The following is a 12,551-nucleotide window of genomic DNA, read 5'->3' as shown; positions in this document are numbered from 1 at the left end:
AAAAAAAAAAAAAAAAAAAAAAAAAAAAAAAAAAAAAAAAAAAAAAAAAAAAAAAAAAACTTATTCAACAGCATTGCATGTGGAGAAACATAAAGTCCAAAAGAAAACATTTATAATATTATTAAGCACTTTAGTTCATGCAAAAATGCCTTTAAAAATCATATATATATTTAGTCATATTAATAATGTAAAGATGGATTATGTTGCAATTCCGACAGCATGGGACTGACAACCTAATTTGTCCGCAATATAAAATAATATTTAATGTAATATTTTAACTGAAAACCATGGGGCAAGATATGGGATAGCTCATAATAGAGGGAGCAACGTTAGTTAATTACATCCAATTAAATTTTTTTATTTAGTCCCATTTTAGCCCCCAAAACATCCAACAATTCACAATAATATTCTCCATGTCTCCCCCCTTTTTCACATTATACGCATCCCATAACCTTCTTTTCTTTATTACTATTATAACCTAAACTTCGCGTAATTAATTTAGTTAGTAAAAACTTCTGTCCCTTTCCATGATTCTCATCTCGTTGGATTCGTTATAAGTTCTTTCATTTTAGTTAAAAAAATATAAAAAATGAATCGTGGACCAAGAACAACAATTTTGTCCGTGTGGTCTTGCATGTGGGGTTGTACGTGAACGCATCGAGTTTGATCCATTTTGCTCCATCCGACCTCCATTTGTCTAATCTAATTTCAAATTTATTTTTACCATTTAGTTAAATTTTATAAACATCAATATGGTCGTTACAGGTCATTAATTTAACCTTATTATTTAATTTGGGATATTTAAAGAATATTTTTGAGTTATTGGGTGAATTGCAGATTGACCAAATTTGACTTCGATGTGGACCGTAGATCATAATCCAACGGTTATAATTGGCTAAAAATGGACCCCATAGTGGCTAAAACTTTACCTATAAGTACATGCGTCGGCTTCTTCTTTCCCTCGCCAACTCAATTACATCTCAGTCTAAAAATGGGTCGTGCCTTACCCATGCGTTTCAAGTCCTCCATTGACAAATCCGAACCCTGGATCAACTTTCTCCCGGCATCCCCTTTCCCCGACCACCACGAGCTCACCGTCGCCACCAATCTCAGCTACGACCCCGCCGCCCTCTCCTCCGCTGCCACCGACTTCGGCCACATGCTCTCCAACCCACCAGCTGCCGTCCTCTTCCCTTCGTCTATAAACGACATCGTTTGCTTAATCAAACTCGCCAATTCCATTCCCGTTCCGTTCAACATCGCCGCCAAGGGCTGTGGCCACTCCGTCCGCGGCCAGGCAATGGCCGGAAACGGTGTAGTTGTCGAGATGACTTCCATGAATAATAATAATAATAATAATAATAATAACAACCACACCCGAATTGCTATCTCCGGCAACCCCTCCACGGGATACTTCGCCGATGTCGGTGGTGAGCAGCTTTGGATTGATGTCCTCAACGCCACTCTCGAACATGGACTCGCACCGGTGTCGTGGACCGATTATCTTTACCTCACCATCGGCGGGACGTTATCGAACGCTGGTATTAGCGGCCAAACGTTTCGATACGGCCCGCAAATTTGCAATGTTAGTGAACTCGACATCATTACAGGTATTGTTGTGTATGTAAAAATGTGATCAAATGGAACAAAGAAAAGGACATAATTTGATATTATTTGCATGTGTGTTTTGTAGGTAAAGGAGATTTTGTAAACTGTTCACCACAAAAGAATTGCGAGCTCTTCCATTCCGTCCTCGGTGGTTTAGGTCAATTTGGAATCATTGTTCGAGCTCGGATTTCCTTATTCCCAGCTCGAAAGAGGGTACAAGTCTGTCTTTTAATAATCATTGGATGTGAATTTAAAAATCTGTATGTCTCTAATAATTGTACTGTATGTCTGTCTAATTTTTCTTTTAGGTAAAATGGGTTAGAATTCTCTACAGTAATTTTAGCGAATTTGCAAAAGACCAAGAACGATTAATCTCAATCAATGGAAGAGAACAAGAGGGAGCATTGGACTATTTAGAGGGTGTGCTTCTAATGCATGATGGTCCCCAAAACAGTTGGAGATCCTCCTTTTTTCCAACCTCTCATCACTCCAAAATCGTCTCTTTGATTAATCAACATTCCATTATTTACTGTTTGGAAATCGCCAAATATTACGATCATCCCTCTCTCGATGCAATCGATAAGGTACTCATCGTAATCGTCCTCACATCCATACTACTTTCATCGTTTAGGGTTTTGATCTAAACCCTAGTTTCTTCTCGTTTATGTAGGAACTCGATGATTTGTTTGACGGGCTAAACTTCTTACCTGGGTACAAGTTCGAGAAGGATGTATCGTTCATTGATTTCCTAAATAGGGTTCGAAACGGAGAATTGAGTCTTCGGTCTCAAGGGTTATGGGATGTTCCTCATCCATGGCTAAATCTCTTCGTACCCAAATCCGGTATTGCCGAATTTGATTCGGGTGTTTTCAAGGATATCATTCTCAAACGAAAAGTTACAACAGGACCTATACTCATCTACCCGATGAATAGGAGCAAGTAATTACTAAATCTCTTCAAATTTCTTAATTTTTATCGACAAGATCGACTAATTAAAGTTTGACGAAAAACAAATAGGTGGGACGACAAAATGTCAGCAGTTATACCAGACGAAGACGTGTTTTACGTGGTTAGTTTTTTGTATTCAAGCGGGTTCGATGATTGGGAATCCATGGATGAGCAAAACAAAGAGACATTAAGGTTCTGCAACAGTGTTGATATGAAGATCAAGCAGTATCTTCCTCATTACAAAACACAAGAAGATTGGGCCAATCATTATGGATCAAAATGGAAAAGGATTCAAGAGAAGAAGAACGAGTTTGATCCCAAAATGATTCTGTCTCCAGGACAGAACATTTTCAACCCTTGAACTCTTTGTTTAGTATTATTATTATTATTATTATTATTATTATAATATCCTGTCTGTCTGTCTGTCTTTTGTTAGGGTATTCCTCGTATAAATTTTGTTAGATTATTAAATAATAATAATAATAATAATCATAATAATAATATACTTAACCTGAACCCATAATCTTTTTTAGAATTAAAATGTGAGGTGGCAGCCATAATTATTGCATTAAAAGTATAAATGTGGATATAATAATAGTAAGTTAAGAAGGCACGTGGGGGACCTGTCCCCTTAGTACATTTATGCCCTACAAAAATCATAATTCGTATAATACTAAAAAGTTTATTAATGTTCTTTTTTTTTATTATTATTAATTTTTAAAATGTGATTATGTCCACGAAATTAAGAATTATAAAATTATAAAAAAGGATGTTGTCAATTGGAGGCATTTTGTTTTCATTTTGTTTCGTTAATTATTATTAATGATTATGGAAGAACAAAATGATTAGGGGGAAGAGTGTTAAAATCGATATATTATTTTAATAAAATTATATTTATATATAATTTCGAACATGCGTGACCAACCAACCCAATTTCTAGCTTTTCCCTTGAAATATGCATTCGATGTTGCCCCGGTCTAAGAATATTCGTGTAGCTACAAACTAGAAGTATCCCTCAACTTAACTGTCGTGTAAGACATGTTTTATGTTTCTAAACTGTGTACATGCCCCAGACTCTTTACGTATGATGGAATGTAGAGCACTAAGTTAAATTGAGATTTCATATCAGTTGGAGAGATAAACAAAACATTTCTTTATAAGGGTATGAAAACCTCTCCCTAATAGACGCGTTTTAAAATTGTGAGGTTGATGATGATACGTAAGTCAAAGTGGACAATATCTACTAACGGTGGTCTCGAACTATTACAGTTAACTTTTGGGGATGAAATTCTTAAGGGGCGTAAGTCTTTTTGGTATTTGGATTTGTATTTGGTTATATGTATTATTTCGATATCTGTCTGTCAACTCACATCGCGATCTATGAAAAATCATATTAATTTCTACGCGTAGGAATGAATATAACAATTTAATTTTTTTTTTCCCAAATAAAATAAGTAAATTAAAAGTTTATAATATATATAAAAACACATTTTGCACACCACTTTTATTAAAAATAACGAAACAAAAAAAACCAGTTTAAAAACTAGGCTGTCTCAAACCTATCCTAAATCAATAGGGGTAGTTCATATCCTTAAATTATGTCACATGTTTCACCCAATAAATAATAAATAAATAAATAAATAAAATGCATGAAAAACGTTTTTATATAATAAGTTCACCCACTTACATTAATATATACATATATAGTTGAAGAATATTCATAGCATATATTTTCTTAGGCATAGTTATGAGATCAATCAATTTGGACAGCAAAATATTGGTTCATGAAGAGATAGAAAAAAAAAATCTTTGAATATGATGTGATATCTTTTGGATGTGTTCATACCCTCTTCCTTTTCACATTTACAATTATTTTGGGCGTTTTTATTTTCTCGTTTTTCGATCCCTCTAAAGTAATTTGTACACGTGAGCCTATATTCAGGTCCTATTGGGTACTAGTATTAGCATAAAGATATCGTGACACTAGGAATTTGATTATTATTTTAAACGAAGTATGACGTTATTTCATATTTAAGACATCAAATTCGTGTTTTTTTTTTCACGGGTTGCATTTTTTTAAGAACGAAATGACTAACTAAACTATGTGTTATGAAAGCTATACCTAACTTTACTTTTGACTAATACGAGTGGTTGGAAGTAGATTTATAGCATTGACTCGATTGCCTCAAAGACTAACTCGTATGGGATAAGCAATTGAAGTCAAAGTCATATGGTTGCTTGGGGTAGCAAAAAAGATTGTCGTATCATAACAATGAGAAGATGTTTGAAAAAATTGGAGATTATTGGGTTAGAAAATCTTGGTAGGGAATCTGAACTAAAGTGAAATACCCATTTGGTCTAAAAAAGATGGATTAGATGACGAAGCAATCCCAAGTCTTGTCGTTGTCGTTGTCTTTGTCTTAGTTCTATAAGCTAGCTACTTTATTAGGGTAGGCACGAGATTGAGGCCAATATGCACGTTCTTAGAAAATAATGGCAAACATACAAGATTTTGTAGAAGACTTACCAAGATATCTTTCTTTTTTCTTCTAGAAGAAATTAAGAATCTAAAGATATGACAAACAAGATCTGCGTATATATTATTCGTTGATTTAAGTAACATAGAGTATCAAATGGGGTCAGCAATATCGAATCTAAGATATTGTCTTGTTTTTTGTATCTTTGAAAATGACAGCCCAATCTCACTAATAGTAGATATTATTTACATTGGCTCGTTACATATCATCGTCAGCCACACTCTTTTTAAAATGTGTCTAAAGATAAGTTTACACGAACTTATAAGAAATGTTTTGTTTCCAAATTACAAACATTATTATTTTCTTCAAATGTTTATGATATGGTACCTTTTTTATTGACTATGGGTGGTGAGAGTAAGTAGATTTATGAGCATATAATAAAAAATCAAATCAAACATTAACTATTAAGATTTTGTCAGTATAATATCTACCTATGATCGGACAACAAAATCCTACACGTAATCTTTGACAATGTCTCAAAATTACCTTTTTAATGCTAAAAAAACAAACTAAAATCTTCACCTATCAAATCAAACATTTTTTTTTTTTACAATTTACTTAAAATTCTTCTCTTTTTTTCGTAGGACAGTGATGCTTCAGAATTGAAATGGGCTGGGCCATTCGGTTAGCCCAGGTCCATTTCAAGTAAATTGGGCCAACAGGCTTATTGGGCTGGTTGATATGGGTTGGGCCATCGATTAGCCCAGATCCATTTCGAGTAAATTGAGCCAACAGGCCTATTGGGCTGGTTGATATGGGTTGGGCCATCGATTAGCCCAGATCCATTTCAAGTAAATTGAGCCAACAGGCCTATTGGGCTGGTTGATATGGGTTGGGCCATCGATTAGCCCAGATCCATTTCAAGTAAATTGAGCCAACAGGCCTATTGGGCTGGTTGATATGGGTTGGGCCATCGATTAGCCCAGATCCATTTCAAGTAAATTGAGCCAACAGGCCTATTGGGCTGGTTGATATGGGTTGGGCCATCGATTAGCCCAGATCCATTTCAAGTAAATTGAGCCAACAGGCCTATTGGGCTGGTTGATATGGGTTGGGCCATCGATTAGCCCAGATCCATTTCAAGTAAATTGAGCCAACAGGCCTATTGGGCTGGTTGATATGGTTTGGGCTAATCGATAAATGACTCTTTAATTTATTCATTATTACTGATGTTTGAATGATCATCTTTTTAACCTTTTTTTCAACTTTTTGTATGCAATTCTTTTTTAAAAAAATATATAATTTTATTTTGCATCCTCATTTTATTTTATTTATTTTGTATAGTACGAGAATTCAAACCTTTAATATAAGAAAACGAGAGAGAAAATGATAGAATGTGAATTACTGTTTGAGTTATATTTATTTTAGCTCGATTATATTGAACTTCAAAAGGCCATTTATGTGCTTGTATCATTATCAACTATTTTTAGTTTATAGTTTTAGTAAATTTAGATTTATACATTAAAGATGGAATAGCTGTAGCCGTGGTTATAAAGTTGTCCATTCGAACCTAACTTCAAGAAGAACTAACACAGCATCATTGAAATGGAACAACATTGACCAAAAAAGAGATCTAATAGAGAGTGTGGTATGGTTACCAGTGAGAAGATACTTTTGCCTTGATACAGAAGATGAACCGGGTAGGTTTTGATATATTTTAGCTTAAAATACTATTTTGCATATTTTAAAAATTCTTAAACTAAAATTCATTAAAATACAAAAACTAAAACAGAATATTCTGAATTTTTGAAAAGATTCAATAAATTTTTAACTACTCTATCCAGATTAATCTTGCTATAAATGATCATTAATTGAAACCCGTTTTCTTTCCCCATTCAAAAAAAAAAAAAAAAAAAAAAACTGTTCTTCCGGAATTTTGAGCCCATCAATTTAGATATTAAGTCGGTCATTGAAGTCGTGAAGATGCAGAAACTTAAGTACCAATTTCTACCATTTTTAAACAAAAGGTAGAATAAAATAACATTGTATCCGTAAAAATGGCGAAGAACAGGAAGCTCTGAAAACCAAGCACCAATCTCAAAAACCCAAAACAAAATTTGATTCCCAGTTGAAAAAATCGAAAAAAAAGAAGCAAATAAGAACAGGGTCTCATTCATTCTTTAGAGATTTTGCGTCAGTTTCTTTCAGAGAAACGCTTCTTTTGGTCTCGTTCATTGAAAACGGATGCTTCGCAGAGCTCTGGGTTTTTCAACACATCGCCCTGTTTGTGGGTCTTCTTCTTCCAACCTCCTCCTCATTGTTCTTGCTTCTTCAACTTTTAAATCCCTAACTCATTCCTTTGAATCTGTTTCTTCGATGTTGAATAAATTTATCGTCGTTTGAGTTTGTATGAGATGGAGGTTCTGGTTCCAACCATTCTTCACCTACTGATTCTTTTGGTCACTGTTCATGCTTCCGAGCTTCGGGACATTGCAGGTACATTTCTTCCTTATTCGCATTTGCATTTTACAATCTGAGTAGTTGACATTTGAATGAACTTGAGTTGATCTAGTGGAATTGCTGTTCTTGTTTGAAGTTTAATCCAATTCTTAGTTCATTCACAACACCGAAGATTTTAGTGAAAATATACAGAATCATGGAGAAATAACAAGGTGATGTGTCTGGATCTAGGTTTTTTAACTTCTGGAGAATCATGAAGTTCATAGTTCGACAAATTTGAACTTCATTCATGGAATATTTTCATGGTTGTTTGATCCTATCTACTTGAAACTCTTTGTTTGATTGGTTAAATTTGATGTTCCAGAGCCTTATATCTCTCCAGCAGTAGCTCTTTCCCCTAATAATGCATTACCACCTCTGAATCATTCCCCGGAAGAAGGTATCCTGTTAAATTGTTCTTGAACAAACAAACTCTCTCCCTGTTGCTTATTTTCTAGTGTCTTTTATGAAGCTCCTTCCCCTCACAATGACATGGGACACTCTCATGATGCTGACCAGCCAATTCTTCCATCACAAGAAGCTCATGATGTTGAACAGCCAAATGAAGGTATATGTCCACTTCCACTTAAGTTTCTTCTCATCTAGATTACAGACAAATGAAGTTAGTATTCAAGAACATGTTTCACTGTCTTTTCTAGATTGTTCGGCTACCCTATGCACCGATCCGTATACAAATACTCCCCCGGGATCCCCCTGTGGTTGTGTTTGGCCCATACAAGTTCGACTTCGTTTCAGTGTTCCCCTCTATACCTTCTTCCCTCTAGTTTCAGAGCTGGCTGCTGAAATTGCTTCTGGAGTATATGTAAAGCGAAGTCAAGTTCGTGTTATTGAGGCCAATGCAGCTTATCAGCAACCAGATAAGACTGTTGCCCTTATTGACTTAGTCCCACTTGGGGAAAAATTTGACAATACTACAGCCTTTTTGACTTACCAAAGGTTTTGGCATAAAAAAGTTTCTATCAAAGCTTACTATTTCGGGAACTATGAAGTGTTATACGTTCGATATCCAGGTTTGCCTCGATCGCCCCCTCCTGGAGTTTCAGGGCTAGATAATGAGCCTCATTTGACTAATACTAACAATGCGAGGACAGTAAAACCCGTCGGTGTCGATGTGCACAACAGACAGCCAAAAGATAGAATAAGTGATGGTATGATTGCTATCATCACCCTATCAACTACTGTTGCAGTGGGCTCATGTCTTGTTACTGCTTGGATTTTGATCTTTACACATAATGATGCAAAACCAAATCCACATGTTTCGTTATCCGCCCTCAATAAGCCATCAGGTAACATGGATTGCCAACTTATGCAGCCTCCAACGGTGGTTCTATCCTCTTGTAGCATTTTTAAGTTTATACAATCTTGCAGGTGGTGGTGGATCAGTTATGGCAACCATGCCTAGTTCTGCCTCTTTATCCTTTGGATATAGCATTGCTTCATATTCAGGATCAGCCAAGATCTTCAGTGCCTCTGACATAGAGAGAACCACAAATAATTTTGATCCTTCAAGAATACTGGGGGAGGGTGGGTTTGGACGTGTTTACAGTGGCACGCTCGAAGATGGTATCGAAGTAGCAATCAAAGTTCTCAAGAGAGATGATCATCAGGGCGGTCGAGAATTCTTGGCTGAAGTTGAAATGCTTAGCCGCCTCCACCACAGAAATTTGGTCAAATTGATTGGAATATGTACTGAGGAGCATAACTGTTCCCTGGTGTATGAACTTGTTCCAAATGGCAGTGTTGAATCTCATTTACATGGTAAGAAAGTGATGTTCATGCGTTTCCTTTGTAGTATAAGCAGAGCATGGTTTCATTTTTCTCTATACTTTTCTGTCAGGTATAGATAAGGAAACTGGCCTACTTGATTGGGGTGCCAGGATGAAGATAGCGCTTGGCGCTGCTCGGGGTTTATCCTATCTACATGAGGATTCGAGTCCTAGAGTCATACATCGAGATTTCAAATCGAGTAATATCTTACTAGAACATGATTTTACACCAAAAGTTTCCGACTTCGGGTTGGCTCGAACTGCCACAGATGAGGAAAGCAGACACATAACTACACATGTCATGGGAACTTTCGGGTATAGCATTCCTTCCTTTTGAACGTTATTAGAAGTTCTTTTAGATTTCACCCTGCCAAATAAAGTAAAGAGCCAAGTTGAGGTTGTGGCAGTTAATTTACTTATCACAGTCTTCGCTGAAGTATGCTTGCTGTATGCATGTTGTTTGTGTAATAGTCCAAGTCAAGTGCTAGCAGATATTGTCCTCCGCTCGTAGAAATTGTCCTCTTTGAATTTTTCTTTTTGGACTTTCACTCAAGGTTTTTAAAACGCGTCTGCCACGGAGAGGTTTCCATACCCTTATAAAGAATTTTTCATTCCCCTCCCCAATTAATGTAGAATCTCACAATCCACCCTCCTTCGGGGCCCAACGTCCTTGCTGGTACTCGTTTCCCTTTCTAATCGACATGAGATCTGACAATCCACTCCTCGCCAGCGTCCTCGCTAGCACACCGCTTGGTATCTGGCTCTGATACCATTTGTAACCGCCCAAGTCCATCGCTAGCAGTTATTGTCCTCTTTGGGCTTTTCCTTTCGAGTTTCCTCTCAAGGTTTTTAAAATGTGTTTTCTAGGGTGAGGTTTCCACGCCTTTATAAAAAATGTTTTGTTCTCTCCTACCAATGTGAGATCTCACGGTCTCACCTTGAGCCCACTATAAAAAGCTACAAAATAGAGTTTGGAACATGTTATTACACGTGCAATTAAGTCTAACTAGGCTAAGATTTTGACATTTTACAGCAACTTTCGCTTACACAAGGTTGCTTGAATCCTGAAAATCTTGGATAGAGGTTGAAAGCTTACCTGAATTATAGCAAACTTGATTACATTCAAGTCTTAGAGTAAACGTTTATTCTTGATTTCAACTTAAAGGAGTAGCAACTCTGACATATCCTCATCAACGATGTACTTGTGGAAACAAACCCCAAATATGTATAATAATAATGTGATTGGTATGGATTTGTTTTCTTTCGTTTTTGTATTCCATGCCTTCTCTTCCTTGACATATTGTCCCTCGGGTACTCAGGTATGTGGCTCCAGAGTATGCGATGACTGGTCATCTACTTGTGAAGAGTGACGTTTATAGCTATGGGGTTGTTCTTCTTGAGCTATTAACGGGTAGGAAACCAGTTGATATGTCACAACCACCCGGTGAAGAAAATCTCGTTGCTTGGGCTCGTCCACTCCTCACAAGCAAAGAAGGTCTAGATGTTATAATTGATAAATCACTAGATTCTAATGTTCCTTTTGAAAACATTGCCAAAGTTGCAGCCATTGCTTCAATGTGTGTGCAACCAGAGGTGTCACACCGACCTTTCATGAGTGAGGTCGTTCAAGCATTGAAACTAGTTTGCAACCAATGTGATGAGGTTCGAGAAACAAGCTCGCAAACTAATTCGAGCTCAAAGAATTCATTTGTGAATATGAATGATGAAGCTTCGAGTTCAAAACTCGTGCTAGACTCTTTTCATAGTGAATATTTAGTACCTAACTCAATTTCAGGTCTTGATGGTATCGATACACGTCTCTCGATTTCAGACTTGTTAAATACTTCCATCTATATGGGAATGCAAGAATCAAGATCACTCAGAAGATGCTTCAGTTCCGCTCCTCTTAGAATCGAGAAAAGCAAAAGAAATTTTTGGCAAAGAATGAGAAGTAGCATGAGGGAACATGGAATGCCTAGATTATCCCATACTCCCTAAACATGAACACATACTAATTAGGACTAACTGGCTTCCTGAGAAGCTTGCAATGATATATGCAACATCTTGTTAGAATTGTCGTTCAGTTTTTTCCCTTTTTTTTCACATATTCTGACCTGTAATATCATATATAGTATCCACTACACTTCAAAATTAAAATACACTTACACATTAGGGGGTAAAGATTGGCTAAATGAGTTGGTTCAGGCAAAAATAAGAATCCCAGCTTCTAAACACGAAATAATGAGTTTAAACAGCCAATTTAAAGAATCCTCCAAGTATTCTAAGGAAACAAGATGATTCAATTCATTGATGGTGACCCGGTAGGCCATATTCATTCTACTATAATGGAAGTGAGAGAACCGGATATTCCAAATACTTGCACACAAGTTAGAGCAAAAAAAAAAAAGAGAGAGAAGAATAAAACACTAAGATAGACTAAATTCAAATCCTACGACAACAACAAGATCTACAACCTAGTGTGTTGTCTGAAGAAAACAAAGGTAGAAAACTTCACGAAGCTCTCAAGGCTTTGCAGCACATTCAATTACGTGAGACTTGAACTTTTCAAGCTCAGCTAACACCTCATCTTCCGGCCGATAAATTAGATCACTCATGCGCCATATCTGCAACTCATAAAAATTTCAAGAGACAATTAGCACCCCTCTAACCAACCCCAAACCAACAATAAAACCGACCCTATCCAGTGTAGGCAACGTAGAGAAAAAAGCTCATGGTCCTTGTATCATGCTAACTTCGTTATTTGAATCCTACCCTCACAAACCATACAATTCTATTTCTTTTCTCTGTGTTTATGTGTGTGGGTGGGTGGTGTTGTTGGGGAGAAGGGGAGAGAGAGAGAGAGAGAGAGAGAGAGTTAGTGGACCTGCAACGTCCCTCCTCCACCAGTCGTATCACAATCATCAGATACACTGACAAGAGTCCATGGATCAGAAGCATTCCAATGGAAATCAACGACTTTATCCCTGGATGTGACAAAAAGGTCATATGAGAAGGACGTATACATTGAAGTACAATATTTTCTGCTTAACCACTAGGACATGACAAAAAGCAGTAACCAAAAGCAAACGAAAAAGAGAAGCCCAGAAACAGGGATTTGTTGTTGGGGGTCGGCAGAAAAGTTGCAGTTCCCATAAAGGAAAAAACTGGAAGTTTAAAACAATTTTCTTTTCTTTTTTTTTTAAAACAATTTTCTTTTCTTTTTTTTTTTTTT

At 36.5% G+C, this 12,551-nt stretch overlaps 3 protein-coding genes across 3 annotated transcripts in view; 2 read left to right on the top strand and 1 right to left on the bottom strand.

Moving 5' to 3' along the window:
* Positions 1-991: 991 nt before the first annotated feature.
* LOC111434108 (cytokinin dehydrogenase 3-like) lies at positions 992-2,917 on the top strand. Its single transcript, XM_023071421.1, has 5 exons — positions 992-1,610; positions 1,694-1,821; positions 1,917-2,192; positions 2,279-2,547; positions 2,626-2,917. Exons 1-5 carry the CDS (start codon positions 992-994, stop codon positions 2,915-2,917), a joined length of 1,584 nt encoding a protein of 527 aa, XP_022927189.1.
* Positions 2,918-7,135: 4,218 nt separating this feature from the next.
* On the top strand, positions 7,136-11,726 carry LOC111440514 (receptor-like serine/threonine-protein kinase ALE2). Its single transcript, XM_023077544.1, has 7 exons — positions 7,136-7,529; positions 7,858-7,932; positions 8,005-8,100; positions 8,192-8,839; positions 8,922-9,311; positions 9,391-9,634; positions 10,639-11,726. The coding sequence occupies exons 1-7, from the start codon at positions 7,448-7,450 to the stop codon at positions 11,315-11,317; spliced, it is 2,214 nt and encodes a 737-aa protein (XP_022933312.1). The 5' UTR covers positions 7,136-7,447; the 3' UTR covers positions 11,318-11,726.
* The window catches only part of LOC111440528 (WD-40 repeat-containing protein MSI4), a 6,551-nt gene continuing 5,598 nt past the window's right edge, over positions 11,599-12,551 (bottom strand). Inside the window, exons 14-15 of the mRNA XM_023077547.1 lie at positions 12,204-12,303; positions 11,599-11,943 (exon numbers count right to left, since the gene is read on the bottom strand). Of these exons, the coding sequence (XP_022933315.1) occupies positions 11,842-11,943; positions 12,204-12,303 (202 nt within the window). The 3' untranslated portion in view covers positions 11,599-11,841. The remainder of the gene's footprint in view (positions 11,944-12,203; positions 12,304-12,551) is intronic.

Source organism: Cucurbita moschata, unplaced genomic scaffold, assembly GCF_002738365.1.
Source record: "Cucurbita moschata cultivar Rifu unplaced genomic scaffold, Cmos_1.0 Cmo_Scf00003, whole genome shotgun sequence".
NCBI lineage: Eukaryota > Viridiplantae > Streptophyta > Magnoliopsida > Cucurbitales > Cucurbitaceae > Cucurbita > Cucurbita moschata.
The sequence above is the reverse complement of the archived record's forward strand: the minus strand, read 5'-3'. Positions and strand labels throughout refer to the sequence as shown.

Bases quoted from the DNA above. Each gene is read 5' to 3' on its own strand.
- LOC111434108 (XM_023071421.1), top strand. From the start codon at position 992: ATGGGTCGTGCCTTACCCATGCGTTTCAAGTCCTCCATTGACAAATCC. The intron at 1,611-1,693 runs GTATTGTTGTGT...TGTGTTTTGTAG, and splicing joins TGAACTCGACATCATTACAG to GTAAAGGAGATTTTGTAAAC. The intron at 2,548-2,625 runs GTAATTACTAAA...AAAAACAAATAG, and splicing joins TACCCGATGAATAGGAGCAA to GTGGGACGACAAAATGTCAG.
- LOC111440514 (XM_023077544.1), top strand. From the start codon at position 7,448: ATGGAGGTTCTGGTTCCAACCATTCTTCACCTACTGATTCTTTTGGTC. The intron at 9,312-9,390 runs GTAAGAAAGTGA...CTTTTCTGTCAG, and splicing joins TGTTGAATCTCATTTACATG to GTATAGATAAGGAAACTGGC. The intron at 9,635-10,638 runs GTATAGCATTCC...TCGGGTACTCAG, and splicing joins CATGTCATGGGAACTTTCGG to GTATGTGGCTCCAGAGTATG.